The 21,434-nt window shown below is 33.5% G+C and overlaps 1 protein-coding gene across 10 annotated transcripts in view; it reads left to right on the top strand.

Annotated features, from left to right (window-relative positions):
- Dmd (dystrophin) overlaps positions 1 to 21,434 on the top strand; it is a 2,242,690-nt gene that overhangs the window by 783,647 nt on the left and 1,437,609 nt on the right. For all 10 annotated transcript variants that reach the window (XM_052732199.1, XM_052732319.1, XM_052732309.1 and 7 more), the window contains one exon: positions 15,187 to 15,337. In XM_052732199.1, the coding sequence (XP_052588159.1) occupies positions 15,187 to 15,337 (151 nt within the window). The remainder of the gene's footprint in view (positions 1 to 15,186; positions 15,338 to 21,434) is intronic.

Below are 21,434 nucleotides of genomic sequence, written 5' to 3' on the forward strand. Positions count from 1 at the left end.
ACAACAACAACAACAACAACAAGACAACATTATTTCAGTTTTAGGGCTTTTGTTTGTGCTTCAACTTTTTGGATGATTATAAAAAGGCAAGGGCTGTGTTTTTAGGCAGACTAGGGTTTTATAGAATATTTTACATAGTGTTAAAAATGAGACAATAATATGGAACCACTTGTATGAACCCATATTTTTAGTTAATTTTCTGCAATGCATATTACTTTGTTCTGTTTAAGAAAATAAAAATAAATATATGGATATTTGTAAAAGGTATGTCTTCCATGTCCCTTTTTATCCTTATTTACAAATATTAGCAAATATTCTTTGTGTGCTTCAATTTTTCGGATTGAAGTAAAAGTCTGGAGGACCCTCTAATTATCAAAAGACGTAAAAATTTGCAGTTCTCATGAACCTTGTGGTATTCTAGAGTACCTGAATCCAATAATTAAAGACCATGAGGAAATATCTAAAAAGACTCTATTTGAAGATGTTACAAAACGATGTGCTAGGGAATCATTGAAAGGTTAGACTTTTTGATCCAAGGAAAAATTTCATAGTTGGTCCCATTTAGTTTGAGTTTTGAATAGGAGGAGATGAGGAGTTAGAGAATTTGACAAGTGGGAACAGCTAATATAAAAGTCCTAAAATAGGCACATTGTTTGTGATATGTTATTAAAAATAATTTTTGAAGCAAAATTGCTACAATGTGTAATGAAGAATGATACAGTTACGAATAAGAGAACTGGCACAAAGCTGGCTATTTCTTAACCACATTATATTGCTCTACCTAGTATATAATTTTCACTCTTTTCTCCACCATTTTCTAATTTCTTAATTTCTTCACTGATATTTAGGGAAAATATCTTGGAATGTCTTTTCTTGAGGTTTGGGGAATATGATCAGAGTAATTAACATTATATTAGAAATTATGTTTATACAATTAGAACATTGAAAAATATGCTTATAGAGGCATACTAGTCCATTAATACAAGTATTTATTTCTACATTCTTTTTCCATTACAATTCCTACTACTACTACTATAATTATTATTATTATAATATTGTTAGTATTATTACTATGTGATACTTTCCTTCATGACTCCTTACCTCTCCAAATATCAACTTTCATGGCCATAAACTGACTCTGGATAGCTACACAGCAATATTTGCTAAAATATGTATGGTCATGAAGTATTTAATTATCACTAGCCTGATATTTTTCCAGTGTAAATCTCTAAAAATAGTTTTGAAAACCAAATGAGAGAACAAAGTGCCACTGATTTCAAAATTAAATAACATACTACATGCTGACATTCTTAAGCTAGAAATCTGTTGAAAAATAAGCTAAATGATCTTTGTTTTGTTTGGTTTTTCTTTTGTGTAATACCCTGAGGATGGTAGGAGGTAAAAGGAAGGGATAAGAAAAACAAAAAAAAAACTTCCAGCTGTGGAAGCACAAGAAGCCAACTGGCACGAGGACAACAGAAGATTTTCTCCTCCATGAATAAACTAATTAATTTTGTTGAAAAAAAACCTGCCACCTGTAGAGAGCAAAGGAGATTTACTGATATTTCTATGAGGACTAATAAAGATAAGCATAGCAAGTTCCATCAACTTCTATGATAATTGTGGTTATGACATGCAGGGGGGAACTAAAACCTTTATGATAGTTAAGGGAAAATGAAAGGAAATCAGTAAGGAGGCCAAGTGAAGCTATGGTACAGTTCACATCAGCAGCAGCAGGAGAGATATCAATAGTATCTGGATTAAACCCAAGACATAAAATAAAAAACTATGAATTATCATAAACACTTTGAACGGGGAGAAAAATATATCTTCACAAATATGATTCTTGTTTTTCCAAGTATCTGTCTCAATCATGAAATTAGATAACATGTGAGATAGTGGATAGATGGAGTATTTTCTCAAAAATTAATTAACTAATATATTGCATATTTAATAAGATTATGCAGACAGTTGTAATCTTTGAATTGAATTTTCAAGCAGTGAACATCATAATGTGTATGATGTCAAATTCCTGGTGTTCAGTTTATGTCACAGTTTGATACAGTATTGCTTTTATTATCTCACACCATGGTGCTGATGTGATGTCCTCTCTGATCTAGAAGTTCCTAGGACCAGAAGTATATGAATCACCTGAGAACTTTTTGAAAAGTGCAAAATACTTTTCTAAGTCTCCTCTGTAGAACCAGAATCTGCCATTTAGCAAGATCCCAGGTGATTTCAAAGCACACTGGATAATCACTGATCTAACTTAAATAATTTGAAAAGTATATCCATACTCCTTTGTTGACATGTGTATAAGTTATATATGTTCTGTCTCCATATTTATATCAATTAGGATGAAACAAATATTTTAAGTTCCTTCAAAGTGTAAACATGCTGTTGCTAATTTTTCATTCAGACCCCAAATATTAATGATTTCTTCCACAGGTGATTACTGAAATAGAAAGCTTCTGAAAAAACAGGAATATATAATAGGGAGAATATATGAGTATTGACAACTTACTGGCTGGATTATAGACAAGTTTCTAAAACATTTTAATGTCAAATGAGGTCAAATACATGTAGCCATGACAGTTTTTTCTAACAATAATGAAAATAAGATAGACTAATGGGGAAAAATATGGACATCCTGTATTATACTAATATAAAGTATGCTGCTCATAGAGTTTTAATTACAAACAGATAATCTGAATCTCTAGAATATATGTAAACTAAAGTATAGCATTTTTGGAAGAATGCTTTCATCTGAAGATAAATAACACTAATTAGCAAACTAAGTTTATTCATGCATTCATCCATCTAAATGACATTTATTATCTACTATATTCCCAGCACTGACTTAGTTATGAACAAAACAACTCTTTCTTACGAATATGAAGCCATATATTGTCATATGATACTCACAGATAATAAAAAGGAAAAGAAGGTATGGAATATATTCAGAGAGTGAAACATACTTGTTATTTCAAACAGGGGACACCTTTCAGGTCGAATGTTAATTACAAATACTAAACAAACAGTTGTGGGGTACAAGCCATGAAACTAGCTCAGTCAGTGGGAACAAACAAGGAGAAATGTCCTATGGGAGAAGGATATTAGGTGTAGAAGAGAAACGTGTCCATTTGGCTTGAGGCAAATTGATTGTACTCTGATTTATAACTAATACAGATTCATGTTCAATTAATGTGCTGATCAAGAGGGGCAGATCTAAAGAGTTAGACTTTTATAAATTTACTCTGAAATTAATCCTGATACATCTGAATTTTATCTATACCTCATGCTTAACTGATATTTAAGTTATACTAGTCACCTGCTTAAGAATTATTTATGATATATCCACTTACACCAAACATTTTACGAGACCCTCCATACTGGCGAAATTATCTAAGCTGAGGATGGGCTTCTATTATTGTATAAGTGAGTATGATCTTAGAGTGTCAACAATACTCATAACTAATAGAGCAATTTTTTTAATTTAAATTTAAAAATTACAATTATTGTACCATTTTTATAATTTATTTATTTATTTTACATTCCAATCACAGTTTACCCTCCCTGCTATCCTCCCAATACTTCCCCCACCCCCTCTATTCCCACCCACCAATCCACTGCTTCTATATTTCTGTTTAGGGAAAGGCAGTCTCCCATGAGTATCAACCAAACAAGGCATATCAAGTTGCTGTAACACTAAGTACCTCCCCATGTCTTAAGTTTGGACAAGGTGACCCAGTATAAGGAGTAGGGTCCCAAAAGCCAATAAAAGAGTCAGAGATAGCCTCTGTTCCCACTGTTAGGAGTCCCACAAGAGGACCAAGGTACACAACAGTAACATACATGTAGAGTGCCTAGGTCAATCCCATGCAGGCTCTATGGTTGTTGGTTTAGTCTCTGTGGGCACCTATGAGCCCAGGTTAGTTGATGCTTTGAGTTTTCTTGTGGTATCCTTAACCATTCTGGCTCTTACAATCTTTTCTCCCCCTCTTCTGCAGGATTCCCCAAGCTCAGCCTAATGTTTCCATTAGTTGCTGATGAAGCCTCTCTGATGACAATTGGGCTAGGCAGCAATCTATGAGAATAGCAGAATATCATTAGCCATCATTACATTGATATTTTTTCCTCTAGTCATGTTTGGTTCTATCCTAGGTCTCTGGGTCATCCAGCCTGTGGGTCCTGGTGTGAGGCACGCCAGTAGTGGGTTTACTCTCCTGGCATGAGTTTTAGACTAAACTGGTCATTAGTTGGGAACTCCCTTAATCTCTAGAGCATCCTTACCCCAATTCATCCCATAGGCAGGACAGACTGTAGGTCAAAAATTATTTGTCTGAGTTGTTCCAATCCCTGCACTTGTATTACTTGGTCATGAGAGATGGCCAGTTCAGGCTATATAACTGCTATTGCTAAGAATCTTAGCTGAGGTCATCCTTGAAGATTCTTGGGAGATTCATTTGTGCCAGATTTTTACCTAACCCAGAAATGTACTCCCCCTTTCCAGTCACCTCTTTCAGTAATCTCCCACTCCATCCCCCAAACCTGATCACTCATATTCCCATGCCCACTCACTCATAGTCCACTCATGAAATCTCTTCTTAATAGCTGTCCTTTTTTTGTAGTAACATCTGCAATTCCCCTAATCTACTTTGTGTTTAATAAGGAAGACTGTATTACTCTTTACCATAATTTATTTTTCACAAGAGTTTTTCGACTAGCTACAAAGCATCTTTATTATGTTGCTGCTGCTATTCAACTTAGGTTTTCAAAATGTAAATTAGTTTACATTTGATCTTTAATCTTGCTCTGGATAACTAATGCATTATTAGATTTTTAGATTTGTTCTAAAAACTTTTTAAATTTTATTTTGTTTGAGCATGTGATACATGAATATAATGTTTTGATCACATCCATCTCTCGTTCTCTCCCTTCCCACATCCTCCTGTGTTCTATCCACTTTTTCCTCCCAACTTCACATATTTTTTAAACCATCCATTTAGTCCATGTGGTGCTACCAGGACATATATGGGTGCAGAGCCATCCAATAGAACACAGGCAGCTTATCAGGGACTGCACCTAAAGAAAATGGACTTTCTCCCAATGGGCAATGGCTCTTCAGCTAGGAGTGGGACATTGTGAGCCTCACCCCATCCATACTGGAACTTTTACTGGCTTGATCTTGTAGAAATCTTGTACATGCAACCATAACCACTGTGAGCTCAAATATGCAATGGACCTATCATGTCCAGAAAACACTGTTTCATGACAGTCCTCTACTACCTCTGGCCCCTACAATCTTTTCTAAAACTCCTTATCTGGGATGCTCCTTGAATCTTGGGGAGAGACATTACAGGTATTAGTTTTTAACTATAAGCAGGATGGATGGGGTCATAAAATATGTCAATGTGTTAAAAACTGATACATTTTTCTTTTGCTCTAGAAATCTTAAAAAACTATTTCTCATATACCATTACATGGGCAAAAATTATTACAGTTTTAGTGTTTTGTTTAGGTTGAAACTTTCATTTTCACTTATTTGAAGGGGAACAGTGTAGGTAGATTCTTTTATAAATATCTATACTAAGATTGTACACTTAATATATCATTTTAGTGGTGTAATATTATTGGCAAGTATCAAAATCAGCAGTATTGTTGAGGAGTACAAGTGGCCTGTTCTCCATTTTTTCCATGATTCAGAATTGCAGTGTAGCCATTGGTGCAAGAGGTGCTACTATGAAAAGGAAGATAGAGTATCAGCTTTTGAAGGAAAAAAAATCTTCATATGACTTTTTGGTAGCCCTGCCTCACAGAAACTCCCATAATAGTGTTCTCTATAGAGGGCTTTCTCCATGTGCAATGCATATTTAATAGATGTTATAAGGGTTGCCAAGGACTTGGAAGGAAGAATATCTACTTATTAAAATAAGAAAGTGTGAGCTGACAGGAGGCACGCATTCAGAAACGGAATATGTCGGCAGAAGGACAGTGGTTGCACATGTAGTATTGAATATGGCGACATGATGGGAAGAACAATGATGGCGGTTATCGTATACAATTTATGCACATCGCTTGCGTCTGGATACTCATTTTGAAGCACATACTCATGGGACAACCATTCTGCTTTAATGAATGTTCTAAATCACAGGAGAGTAAAAACATAACATGCATAACATGACCTATTCGTTACCAATATGCACTATGTGTAACATGACCTACTCATTACTAATATACAAGCAGAAAACCTACATCTAAATTTGTATATTAGTTAGTAATAACTATATGTTTAGAATTCTGTACTTTTTCCTATTTTAAAGCAATATTTGCCTACTTGGACCTAAAATTTATCATGTTTTTCTGATTCCTACACATAAAATTCTGCACCTCTTTTACATGTGTGGTCATTTATATCATGGCCATATTTTTGAGACAAAATATGTCTCAAAGTGTATTGTGGTTGCTATCATTAAAGTAAACTTGGTGCTAAGAAAATTGTTTCAAGAGTAAGAACTGTATTTTCCACTTTGATGAAGAGATCATATAAAATATCTGTTAATGACAAATTCTTTGTAAAATCAAACCACATGACTTCTTTTTCTATTTTTCACCCCTGTAAGAATTGTCATAGATAAAATTAGGACTCTCTCTCTCTCTCTCTCTCTCTCTCTCTATATATATATATATATATATATATATATATATATATATACATACACACACACACGCATATACAGGTAGTAGATATTATGATGATAAAGCAGGCTGTGACAGTAAAATCAGCTGAGTTTCTTCTCTTCCACTTCCACTTGTTTGCCCAATGACTCAAGAAATACTTCATTCCCCTGTTTGTTAATATGGCTAGTATAATGACATGCATCAACAAGATTGATTCCAATAATACTTATATTGTCAGACATATGCTTAATATAATTTGTTGTTCAAAGTGTAAGTATATTTCAAAGTCAAATGGTATATAGTTAAACTTACTATTTTATAGATGATGATTTCTATAGTATAAGCAGTTTATAGGTAGAGAACATAAGTAAATATGAGGTTTCACAAATGAACTGTCTCCATGCATATGGTTCATGTTAATTCTTATGCCCAACAATGGTTTAACTTAGCCTTTCAAATATTTGCCATTTGTGGGGATCCAGTTGCTGAGGTATAAATGATGTGGGCATCTTTCCTGAGAATAAGGAAGTTATTTTTAGTGCTGGAGTCTGTTCATTTTAGAGTCTCTGTCTGGAGATATCAGAAATTCAGATTGCACTTTTTAATTGTCATGTTGAAGCACTTGTTTGAAAAGTTCTGTCAGACGTCTAATCCATATATTTTTGTCCTGAATCATTATTAACGTAAATTATACTAGTTCATCTTTATGATAATTTGAATAAAAATCAATGTAAAATATCACCTCATTTGATAAACTTCCTAGTAGACAATGAAGGGAAAATATAACAAATGGTTAACAAATATTTAGTGTATGCTGGTATTCTAGAAGCATCTAGTTGCATATAAATAAATGTTGACCTAAAACTGAGACTATACAATCTACCCATTACAATTATTTCCTAAGATTTTCAAACATCATTTATTAGTAAGTAAATAAATTTTAAATTTCATTAGTGTGATTTTAGTCACTAAATGGCATTAATTTGAAAGTACAGAATACATCGGGTGGCAGTGGTGCACGCCTTTAATCCCAGCACTTGGGAGGCAGAGCCAGGCAGATCTCAGTGAGTTCGAGGCCAGCCTGGTCCACAGAGCGAGATCCAGGAGAGGCACCAAAACTACACAGAAAAACCCTGTCTTGAACAGCCAAAAAAAAAAAAGTACGGAATGAATGAATGTGTCTTAAATTGAATTTATATATTTTATGTGTATTAAAATGAATTCAGTGTCTTAAATTCACACTTGTAGTCTGCTTTTAAATCAGAATTACATAGGTTTTGTTGCCTCCTTAAACCGTGGAATGATGGATCACCTATAAGACATGACAATTCAGCATCACTGGTGGGTCGTTTCTAATCTACACATTCAGAATATTTTTTGTCATTTCAGTGGCTGTGTTTCTTTTCTTAGAACCACATAGAGGCAGATAATCATGAACTTCAGGAAATTCCCACAGATGCTGCCTTCATACATGCCCAACCCTCTTGGTAATTTTGAATTGTACTACTCCAGGATTTTTCAAGTCTATATATTTGGTTTTACTTTTATTTGTAAAATATATCACAAATGGTTAGATTTGTTATATATTTCAAATAATGTTATAATGGATATCTGTAAACCTAGATAAATTCTATCAGTATCATGAAAAATAGGCAATGATTAATAAAAAGACATATTTTTTTTTGTTTTTTTTTAAGACTTCCTAGAAAATGGAAATTAAAAATTCCCAGACTGCTACACACTTAAGTTCAGGATAGCATTCCTTAAACATATCACATAACATAATGAAATAATATATGGGTAAGAAGAATGAAATAATAGTTTATGATTGATCTCAATCTAATCATCTTTCAAAGAGCCACTAGGCTGTCCAGTATTGCAGGCAGTAGGCACATGTAGAAATTCAACTTTTCAGTCACATTAGCCATATTAAGAATATTTGGTGGCCCATTATGGCTAGTGGACATTGTATTAGTTAGCCAAAACATAGAATATTTATGACACTTCAGTAAATTCTGTTAGACAATACTACATTCCTACATTCTACTAGAGTTTCTGTGAAGCAATCCTAGTGCTCTTGTTAAGGCCAGGTCTTGAGGTGTATCTTAGGCTAGCCTTAAATTACAACCCTCCTGCTTCTGTCACCTGTGTATGGTACTAGAGTTGTGTTCCTACCCGGCTATAGTAAAACATTAAAAAACATTAGGACTCTTCATTGCTTTTTAATTCAAAGCAGAAATTCAACAATAAGGAAGTTACAGTATTGCTTTTCAAAGTTTGATCTAAGGATCAACAATTTAGTTATCCTTTGCTTGGTGCTTAGATGTGGAATTTCAGGTCTCACCACTTAACTGCTGACTTAGAATCTGTACTTTGATATACATTGTTAAGTACACTCTGAGGTTGATTTTGTTTATGTTACAGAAAAACATGTCCTAGGTGGACCAATTTCAGAGTCTAATAAGTCTGCAGTTCTATGCTGCCTAGCAAACCTCCATGTTTTCCAATCAATCTACTTTATTAGCTTCATTCAGTCCTTAATGATTAGCTATATATATTATATACCATATATTACATACTATTACATATCACACAATATCAATCACATTTCACATATCATATAACACATATTGCATATCACATATCATATATCACATATGATATATGTTATATTTTGTATTTAACATATTACATGTTAAATGTCACATATTATATCACATATTACATATTATACATCACATGGTACAAATTATATGCCACATATCACATATAACACATTACATGTCACATGTTACATGTCACATATTATATGTCACATACTTTATTTTGCATACTACATATTGTATATCACACATTATATGCCACATATTATATATCACATATTGCATATTATATATATTGCCTTTACATATTATATATCACATATTATATACTTTATATTTGTATTATATATGCAATATATTTAATGATTATATACACATATATAATACACTTTTTTCATGCAATATAATCTGATACCAGTTACTCCTCACCCAACTCTTCCTAGGTCCTCCCCTCTTACTCCTATCAACCCATCCCCATGTTCTTTTTTCAATTTTTAGAAAACAAACAAAAAATCTACCAAACCAGAATAAAAAGTAAAGAAAAAGTACAAGAAATGCAACACAACACACACACACACACACACACACACACACACACACACACACACACAGAACCCATAAAAGTCAAAAAATTGGAAACAATAACATATAAACAAAAGGTCAGTATGACAAAAAAATACTCCCTCCAGAAAACAATATGAGACAATAAATCTACAACAACACCATTTGTTTACTCTGTGTAGGCCATCTACTGCTGGGTACAAGGTCTACCTTTAAATGTGGTTAAAATACCCAGCAAGAATTCATTTTTACCTTTGCAAGCAGATGTCAATAGCTGAGGCCACAATCACCCTGATACCTAACCCAGCAAAGATCCAACCATGACAGAAAATTACAGAACAATATCGCTTATGAACACATATGCAAAAATTTTCAATAAAATACTACAACCTGAATCCAAAAGATTCCCCACCATTATCAAGTAGGCATCATCCCAGAGGTGCAGGGATGGTTCAACATACATAAATTGATAAATACAATCCACCACATAAACAGATTGAAAGAAAAATGTCAAACAATCATATCACTAGATTCAGAAAAGGCTTTGACAAGATCCAACATCCCTTCATCATAAAGTTCTAGAGAGATTAGGGACATTCCTCACCATAATAAAGGCAATTTATAATCTGTATTTAATGATCGTAAGGGTTGAATGGTGTTTGCCAAAATACAAACTCTGAAATCTTAACATCTTTCATTCAATATTGTCAGGATCATTTTTTGGCCTTCAAAATTTTATAATAGTTCCAATATCATCTTAGATATGTGTGCTAAATCTTCCTTTGACTTCTATTTCACTTTCTAAATAACATTTGAAAAAAGACGCCAGCAAGGATAATGAAAATTCTTTTACGTGAATGATAGGTTTTCACTTTTGTGAATTTGACAATTTTTTTCAAATACATCCATATCTTTAGAATGTTACTTGAAAATATAAAAGTATCTCATTGCAGTCATGCTTTTAGCTGATCCATATTGTAATTGTAATTTCCATGGGCAAAAGATTCAAATATCAACAATTTTACATTGTTCAAATTAATAAAATGTTTTGCTTATAAGAGAGTGAAATATTTCAAAGTTAAGAGTGCATAATTAGGTCACAGTATATTCTGCTGTCTTTTGACAAAATGTCACTTAAGGCAAGAGTGTTTGCCCATTTTGAATCTTTCTTCATACTCTTCCAGAGTTTGAGAAATTGGTAAATGATTTCACTAGAACTCACCATAAAAGGAGTTGCAGTGGTTTGCAGTAAGAAATTGTCTCACCTGGATTCTTGTTATGCAGAGTGCAATTTGTGAGATAATCACACTGGATTCACCTAGAGAAGCTTGTTATATTTCAAGCTCAAACCTGTGATTTTTTTTCTTTTTTCATTTATTCTTCATATATATTATATCCCGACTGCAGTTTTCTCTCTTCTCTCCTCCCAGTCCCGCTTTATCTCTCCCCCAGATCCACTTCTCCTCCTTTCCCTTCAGAAAAAGGCAACCCTCCCAGGGATATCAACCAAACATGTCATAACAAGTTAAGACTAGGCATGCCCCTTTATATTAAGGCTGGACGAGGCAACTCAGTAGGAGGAAAAAGGTCCCAAAAGCAGACAGAAGAATTAGAAAAAACCTCCCTCTGTTCCCACTAGTAGGTGTCCCACAAAGACACCAAGCTACACAGTCATAACATATATGCAGAGGACCTAAATCAGATCCATATAGGCTCTCTGATTGTGAGTTCAGTCTCTGATCCCCTATGGGCCCTGCTTAGTTGCTTCTATGGGAGATTTGCTTGTGGTCTTCTTGGTTCCTATAATCCTTTGGTGCCCTCTTCTGCAGGATTCCATGAACTCTGTCTAATCAAATCTATGAATTTAGAGCAGTATTTTAAGCTGGTGTGTATGTATATAAGTCTGGGAAGCCATACCAAAGACCACGGGGCAGCAAAAACAAATATCTGGCTGTAGGAGTGATAAAAATTGCATAAGTGAATGAGGGGAGTTGGGTATGAAGAAAAAAAAGTGTAGTACAGAAGCTGGTAAATTAGAAAATTTAGGACTGATATGTAAAATATGATTAAGATTTAAATTGAAAGATTGTTGCCATATGGGTAGGCAAGTTTGGGATTTCTCAACATGATTATAGGTTAGCAAGTGTGGTCAGGTCTTAAGTTTATGTTTGATGTCTAATGATTTTTAACTATTGGCAATAATTCGATTTATTTTCTATTAATGAGGCCAAATCAGATATATAAACTAGTATTTTCAATATCTAGCCCAGACCTGTGGTAAAGAAATAAAATAGTACACAGTTAAAACAAGTTTCTCAGAACACTTTCTATTATGGAATGCATTATTCTATGTTTTTATGCATGTCTATGGCATTATCTTGCTGCAATATTTGGTTGCTTGTATTTTAGAATTAGTGTAAGGTTGATTTCCAGTTTTCGACACATGAAATTACTATCTTCTGGAGCTTAGGTCAGAACTCAATTTTAGGCCATTTGTGTTCGCTTGGCTCTGTAGCTTGAGGTGAAGTTAGGCTAAGAATTGAATAGTCATATCAAAGTAAATCCACATATTTCCCTAGGTATTTGCTGTTGCTCTTTGAAGAGTTTGGGTGAGTTGTGTCATAGATTGGAGTTATCTAGAACATTACTCTTTAGTTTCTGATAGAATAATATTTTTGTTTAATTGATTCTTTGTATTATTTGTTTGTTTCTCTTTTATAGATTTCAGGTTTGAGCTTTATTATTTCTTGTCATTACTACGTTTGGGCATGATTTCTTCTTTTCAGGTGTGATGTTAGGTTGCTCACATAAGTTCCCTCTAGTTTTTAAATTTATGTAGGCACTTAGTGCTATGAACTTGCCTCTTAGAACGCACACCTTCATTGTATTCCATAAGTTTGGGTATGTTGTATTTCATTTTCATTTAATTCTATAAAACCCTTGATTTACTTCTTTACTGATAATGATTCTCCTGTCTTATTATAATTATTAATGTATCTCCTTATCTAATTATATTTAACCTACCCTTTATTAATTACTATCACAAAGTTTCCAGCCTAGATGAGAAACTCAGTAAATACTCGCTAAGTGAACTATATGTCTATGGATGAAAATAATTAAATATATTTAAATGCAATTCTTTCCTAACTAAAAATTATGTATTAAACTTAAAACATTTTTTAAATGTAAGTAATAATCTGAGATTATTTTTTGTTCAAATTGTGAGATCTTTAATTTAACCTGATAAACTAAACAGAATAAACAGAAAATTCAAGGAAAGATACTGAGGACAGTTCTCGTAAAAATCATATTCTCTGATTAGTTGCCCCAAAAGAGACTACAACAGAAAGTGAAAGATTTATATTTTATACTTTTCAATGCTGAAATGTAGTTTGTTGTCTAACAGGTTTAATAAGCAAAGTTCACCTTTTCCTTTTACTGAAATGTATGTCTCATCTCTGTTGCCCATAAACCAAAATGAAAGTTTTTATTTGATGGATAGGAGATGATTCTCATAGATTTCAGATTTCAATATAATTGGATAAATACACCTCTGAAATGCTACAGGTAAACAGATTATGTAAACTAAATCATTTTCAAAACCAAGTGATATGTATATTTTGGGTTTATAAATAAAAATTTCTGGTAAAGACCCCATTAAATCAAAATACTTACTAAATCACAAACTCAAGTTACTGTTCAGCATATTATTGTTTCCATAACTACTTTAAACATAGGTTTTGTAGAGGACATTTATCTTAAATACTTATATTTGAGTTGTAATTTTTGATGAATTAAGGGATAAAATTGTGTCAAGATGTATTTTCATTTTCACCATATGGTTTTCTAGTTATGATCAAGATATGAACTCATGTCCCTCAAACTGGAGATGGAAGCGAAAATGTCTAAGACCTTGTTTGTAGGGTGATGTGTAGGCAGTGAACCTATGCCTTTGGACTATAACTCAGGCTAATATTTCATGTGTCTTTGAAGGAAAACACTAATTTGTTTATTTAGGCATAACAAAATACTAAAAAATTTAGTGCTTCAAAATAACTGATAATTTCACAAATCTACAGATTCTCTATCCAATGATATATTCTATATTCTGCTGGAACTTCAAGTTTCTGATAGCATTCTCCCCGTTAGTGTCATTTTTTACATGATATGTAATGGTTTAATCTTTTAGCCTGGCCTCTTGGGAAGTGGAAATCCACGACAAAAAGCTTTCAGTCTCTTCCAGTCTAAACTTAGAACTGGTTTGTTATTAATTCTGTCACATTATATTGATTGAAAAAAATAAAAATTCAAATTAAATATCTTGATTGAAAACATGACCAAAATTTTATTAGAATGACAGGGTAGAGTTGATCAGTGGGTACTAAGTTATAGTTAGATACGAGAAATAATTTCTGGTGTGCTACTGTATACACATGTGACTACAGATTACAGCAATATACTATATATTTAAAAGTTCTAGAATAAAGGAATTTGAAAGTTTTGCCATTTAACACATAAAAATATATGAAGAGATAAGAATGTTCAACCATATTTAGACATTATGCAATTTACATATATGTTGAAGTACCACATGCTACCTTATAAATATGTATGATGTATATGTTTATATTATCCCAGAAATTAAAAAAAGAAAATGGTTCCTGATATTTACTATTAAATCATAGGCATATAAAACATCATTAACACAATGTGCATTAATTTATTTTTTAGAGAGTTTCTACTTTACTTTAAAATGTTATTTATTGTTATTAATTATTTATTAATATTATTATTAGTGTATGTTTGTGTGGATGTACTCATGCATGAATGTGTGTGTGTGTATGTGTGCATAAGCATGCATGTGGAGGTGGGTATGTATATGACAGCATGTGTTCTGAGGTTAGAGAACAGCCTTATTGAGTTGATTATCTCCTTCAAACTTTCAGTGGATTATGCAGATTGAACAAGGGCCACCAGGTTTGCAGGGCAAGTGCCTTTACCCATTGAACTACATTGCTAGCCCAGTTTGTTTGATTTAGTGTGTTAGCATTTAATTAGCTATGTGAATTTTTTTAGAAAGCATGATATATTTTATATATATGTGTGTGTGTGTGTGTGTGTGTGTGTGTGTGTGTGTGTGTGTGTGTGAACAAAATAGCTGTAGTGGGGCCAGAGAAATAATACCTTCAGAAGTTTTCCTCCTATAGTTTTTAATATCAAAAATTGCCAGAAAAAATTGGATGGGTCATCAGTTATGTCTGTTTTCATGCAATTGTGTGTTTATGAAAAATAAACTGCTTTAGTAGGGGTCATAATAGTTATTAATTTTTATTGTTTTTAGTCTACACAAAGTTCTAATGGATCTCCAGAATCAGAACTTAAAAGAGCTAGATGAATGGCTGACAAAAACAGAAGAGAGAACAAAGAAAATGGAAGGGGAGCCCTTGGGACCCGAGCTTGAAGACCTAAAATGCCAAATACAACAACAGAAGGTTTGTAGACATTCTGCTATTTGCTTTCTAGACTAGAAAACCATTTGTGTGTATGTATATTACATATAAATATGAACACATGTGACATTTTTAGATGGGACAGGAAGCTTAGAGTCAATAATTCAAATTGACCTGTAACGTTTCATTCATTATTGTACTGTTTTGACTCTGTTCCCCTCTAAGAAGAAGGTGTTGCCAATGTGATAATTTAAAGTAGTGATATTTTAAGATTTGATTAACCTCTATAAATTCTTCCCACATAAGTAATATTAAGTCCTTTATAAAAAGATGTGTCATGCACTATTCGGATATCTTTTCACCATCCATATGAGAATCAAGCAAGAAGAGTCTAAGAGATGACACCTTGAATTTGGCTTCCAATCTTCTACATCTCAGATAATATTATTTTTCTTTATAAATAATCCTATCTCAATGATTTTTGTTATTAAAGCACAAAACAGAGTAAAGCATATATTCTTTGTCAAATACAATGTAATCAGGAATTTTTATTTTGGAAAATATTCACACTTATTTCTTGAAGAGAATAATGCCTACTGTGTTAAATACTAAAATTGTATTTTCCTGTGAGACAGCTTCTTCAAGGATTACCCAAAATATACACTAAAACATTATGTCTAAGGATGCATTTTGTATATGTTTACCTTCAGTTCATAATTACTTAAAACAGAGCAAACTTTGTTAAAAAATAAATATCAATAACATTGTTTTACATAAAATACAATATTTTTTAAACTGTAAGAGTCTTTGTCCAAATTACTTATACATTTAGACTTACAGTTTCTGGTTGGTGGAAATCTTTTGTTGTTTTTGTTGGTTTACCCTTACTGTGCTTGAATTCCTATGATTTTTGTGTATCAACACATATTTGTTTCAGAATTCAAGTGTAGTTCATTCCAACATGGACTAATCAATGTTAAAACTTATTATGAGTTTTGTGGTTATAGTAGGAACTTTCCTGCTCCAGGAGTGCAGAAATACAGCCAGGAGATTTGAAAATAGTCCAAGGCCAGAGCCATGGCAAATAGAAAATAGAAATATAAGAAACCTAGGTAAACTCAAGTTTTAGATCAGCAACTAATATTTTTAATAGTATATCTCTAATTATTTTTATTGGAAATTACATCTTTTGGGCACTCTATTTATAAAGACTGATTTTATTTGGTTGGGGTGTGTGTGTGTGTGTGTGTGAGTGTGTGTGTGTGTTTCTGTCTGTCTGTCTGTGTAGGAGTACGTACATGTGAGTGCAGGTGCACAGAGGCCAAACGATGGTGTCAGATCCTCTGAAACTGGAATTATAGGAGAGCCACCACACATGGATTCTCAGAATTGCACACAGTCATCTACAAGAACAGTAAATATATCTAATCCCTCAGCAATCTCTGAAGTGTCTGAACAACTTTTCTGCTACTCCCAGGATCTCTATTGCTTGTGTCTATTAAATGGAAAGGGCTTATCTGTTCTCTTTACTCATACCTCCTATTATATTTATTGTGCCCAACTTCATTCTTAGTTTCTAAGACCAAGCATCACAGTTCTATGAAGTTAAAAGATGCTTTTCTTTCTATGATCCAAAATGTTTATTTTCTTGTAGAATAAACTCCCATTTTGACTAACAAGTGGACCTGATCCTTGCTGTTGTTACCTCTCTTTCAGTAGTTCAATGGCTATTGCTGTTAAAAATTTACTTTTATTAGTTTTTTTTAGTGTAGTCCATAAGTGTCATATCTCTTTAGAATTGAAGTTATAGGCAGTTCTGAGCCTTCTGCAATGGGTCCTGGTATTGGAACTGAAGTCCTCTGCAATAGCCATATGTGCTTATAACCACTAACCCATCTCTCCAGCACCTCCATTGTGGTTTATGACCAAATATTTAAGGATTATGATAATTCCCATCCTCTATCACCAGGAGAAAATGAACTATCAATAGTGTTACAATTGTCACATGATCCCATGACTAAACTTGTCATAAATAAATTAATTGAACATGTGATACAAATGTTAGCTTAACTGTTAAATTTCTAACTATGCTACTTCCACTGTGGAGACATGTATTCTTCCGATGGACCCTTTATCTAGCCCTTTCCCCTGGATCTATGCTGAAAATTATGTGTAGATAGTATGTATTCAAAAACAGCTTCATTTCATCTGACAGAATTAGCTGTCCCTAGAAGCATCTCAGCCAGTGATGCTGAACAGAATGGAAACTTAGTGCTACCAAAACACTGATACATTCTACCTAAGATCCCTTGTCCTATGAAAGAACTAGTCTAAGGTATTACCCAGTACCAAATATCAGATTCTCAAGCAGAATATAATGCTTTGCATTCTCACTCATTCCTAGCATATCATGACATCAGCTACCAAATGAACTTTTTGGCCCCCAGTCTATTATCTTTTGATAAGGATCTGCTCTTTTGAGAGAGGAGCTAACATAAACATCTTGTCTTAGGCAGCGAAGTTCTATCATTAACTAAATTTATGTTTTTTTCAGAATCCATTGAATCTATTGCAGTTCTCATATATTTTCTTTGGAAATAAATGATGTTTCTGGTATTATTTCCAGTTAGAACTTTCCCATGTTCAACAGTTTTGAAATCTAAATATTTTTCAAGTAACTGAAGTGTTGTTGGTTGTTTTTGCTCTTTCAGAGGGGGTGGGCACCACCTCGCTCTCAAATAATCACACATGGCTTATTTTAGTTATAAATGCCCAGCCTTAGCTTTTCTTACTTCTGTATATCTTACTTTCACTTTTACTCCATGGCTGGCTGTGTGGCTGTGTGGCTGGCCCCTAGCATCCTCCTCTCCTTGTTCTTTTTCTCTTTCTTCTTCTCCTCCTTCTATTTATTCTCTCTGCCTGCCAGCCCTGCCTATTCTTTCTCCTGCCTTGCTAATGGCTGTTCAGCTCTTTATTAGACCCTCATGTGTTTTATACGGGCAAAGTAACATAGCTTCACAGAATTAAACAAATGCAACATAAAAGAATATAACACATCTTTGCATCATTAAACAAATCTCCCACAGCATAAACAAATGTAACACATCTTAAAACAATATTGTACAACACTGAAGGATAAGTTCTATAGGATGTAACATCAAAAGGAAAATTCTGATACTGAATGCTTGAGTGTGAAAACAAACAAAAAAAACAAAAACAAAACAAAACAAAAAACAGGAAAAGGAGGCTCCAAATATCATGGGAAGCCTGTTGGTGTTATTATGGGTCTAGTTTACCTAATCAAAGGCCTGAAATTCATACTCTGAACAGATTTTTTATTGAGGTTGCACATACCATCCAAGACGTTTTCTGATAATTATCTGGAATGGTTTATGCTTTTTTTGAAGAACGAAAGTGAATGGAATGTAAGATATTTGACTAATATTGTCATAAACTATGAATTGATTGTCCATTATTGGAAAAACATGCCATTTCTAATGAATATGTAATTGCTTTATGAAAATAATTTGAAGCAAAATGATTATATGCAAGTTTATTATAGAACATGCTATATCTCAGATATATTCATGTGTAATTCATAATGAAAATAGAAAAAAATAAGCTTAGTGGCTCAGGGTAAAGCCAATTCTTAGTTTTATCCATTTATATGCACCTTGGAAAGATTTGTGTTTATAGACTTAAAACACTGGAAAGACAAAAGGTATTTTAAATTTAAAGTGCAAAAAGAAACAATTTGTGTTAAGCTTCTATGTTCTGTATTTTTAGGTAAATTAATTCAAATAAATGGATAATTGAAATAATAATTGATTCATTTTATAGATTTATTTTCCCAAAATCTATTAATCAAAGAAAATGAAAAAAAATTCCTTTTGACAGCAAAGTGAATCATTAACTTCCCTCTTTTTGCATTGCCACATTGCCTACCATAGATAATATTTAGAGTATTTTACTGTTGGTCAACAGCCCCAAATACTTGAAATATCTCTATGTTCTTGTTGTTGTGGTGGTTGTTCTGATCTGATCAGAGGGCGTATATTCCTTAACTAAAAAGCAAGATAAAAATATTTGCAAAATCAGCCAGGTGATGGTGGTGCATGCCTTTAGTCCCAGCACTCGGGAGGCAAGAGACAGGCAGATCTCTGTGAGTTAGAGGCCAGCCTAGTCTACAGAGTGAGATCCAGGACAAGCACCAAAACTACACAGGGAAACCCTGTCTCGAAAAACCATATATATTTGGAAATCTTGTAAGTGAACTATGAATGTTATAGACACACATGCAAAATTTGTGAGAGCACCCTTTGATATGTTCATTCCAGCACTACTTCACTATAAGGTATATTGGAAGCTCCATCATGGGGAAATGCCATAAAGATAAGACATTTCAGTGAAACTGCCAATTAGCAAATGAAAGTATATTGGTTGTTACTATTAAATTCAGCCAAATGGTTAATTCTGGATAACTGTGAATATTTCAATTGGTTGCAATATTTTTTTAAAGTAAAACAAAAAAAAAAAAAACCAAAATCAAACCCCTTTCCATTGAATCTTCCAAGCTGTTCCTTTGAAGAGGGCATTTAGGGGGTTACTTTGAGGACTTAATACACTGAAACATGTCCGAAATCATTCTGACTGATAATCTCTGTCTGAGAGATGGAGTGTTTTAGTTATGCTAATAAGGAAATTATCTTAAATTAGTAGGCATACTATTGAGGAGGAAGTGCCTTCTGTGGTTTGGAGATTTCATTAATTGGAAAGGAACTTAATATTTGGAGGGAATTCCCATCAAAAGGAAAAAGCATCGTGATAAAATTGTGTTCCATGGTAGTCAGACTGACATGGAGTTTTGGTTACTCAGCTAGGTTTCCAAATCTTTTCAGACCTAGATTTTTGAACATTGTCTCAATGACAGTATCAACAATGTCCTCACAAGTCATTAAAATATGAAGCTATAAATGTAATGTGAACTATGTTCAGACTCCAGTGGATGTTCCATGTTAAATGCTAATTAATACAACCAAATAACCCACTAGAAGGTCAGTCACCTGTTATTTCCTTGAAGTTAATTTCAAACATTTCAGTTGCCAAGAATGTGAAATGTTCTCATCTGATGACCTTTAAAATGATCTGGACGTTCATGTAACAGAGAAGTTTTGGTGTAATCCTGCCAAAGGAACTGACCTTTCATTTCATCCCACTGCATCCCAGTAGCTCTGAGCAAACACTCATTAAAGCTTCTGGGTGCAGTAAGGAATACAAAGACCAACTGTCTCTGAAATCCTTCTCAAGCATCTCACAGTCCAGTATCCAGATAGAGACAAAAAACAAGGAACCATACATGAGGCAGATTAAGCAAATGGCATAAGAGTTGAAGTTGATGATCTGTTGGAATAAAGGAAATGAAGTTAGAAAGGACAAAGTGCATTTGGTCTGGATCTTGCATTAAAGTTCTACATCACTAGAGCTAGAAGATTTCAGTTTCAGTGTGGGGGGGTATTATACAGGAGACCCAGACAGGTTCAGTTTTTCTATGGGTCATAAGGAGCCACCCTAGCTCTGAAATTAAAGTAAAATGAATAGAAATTTAGAAAAAAAAACTTAATTTTGTGTACAATATGTCTAGTAAGAGAAATGATATCACAGGAAAGTGGGAGGCAAAATGACATCTTAGAAGACTATTCCAGCAAGTATGCACAGCCTGAAAAAATTATGAACGGGTGTAAGAAACATTTTGGAGCTTAACAGCTGAGCCAACAGGCCTAGAATTAGAGAATGAGAAAAGAGCTTTAAATAACAGCTTTTGAGACTAGGCAATTGGAAGACCGGAGTTGGAACTAAGAAAGTAGGCAATAAAAAGAGATGCAGTATTTGGGAAGAGGATGAGTAAGTTAGATAAGCCTTGAGAATGCCTTAAAATCAAATACTGCTTTTCATGCTTAGCAAGCTCTCTCCCAACCTAAGGATGATTAAAATTATCCATTCTTACTGCTGTGAAGCCCCACTCGAATTCCTAGCCTTTGCCCTTGTAAGTGCTTAATGAAAGTTTGATGCCTATGTAAGTAAAGATAAACAATACACTCAGGACAAAAATAGCATACTATAACCAAAGAATCAAAGCTCA

This window comes from Peromyscus californicus, unplaced genomic scaffold (genome assembly GCF_007827085.1).
Source record: "Peromyscus californicus insignis strain IS unplaced genomic scaffold, ASM782708v3 Scaffold_10__1_contigs__length_136768540, whole genome shotgun sequence".
NCBI lineage: Eukaryota > Metazoa > Chordata > Mammalia > Rodentia > Cricetidae > Peromyscus > Peromyscus californicus.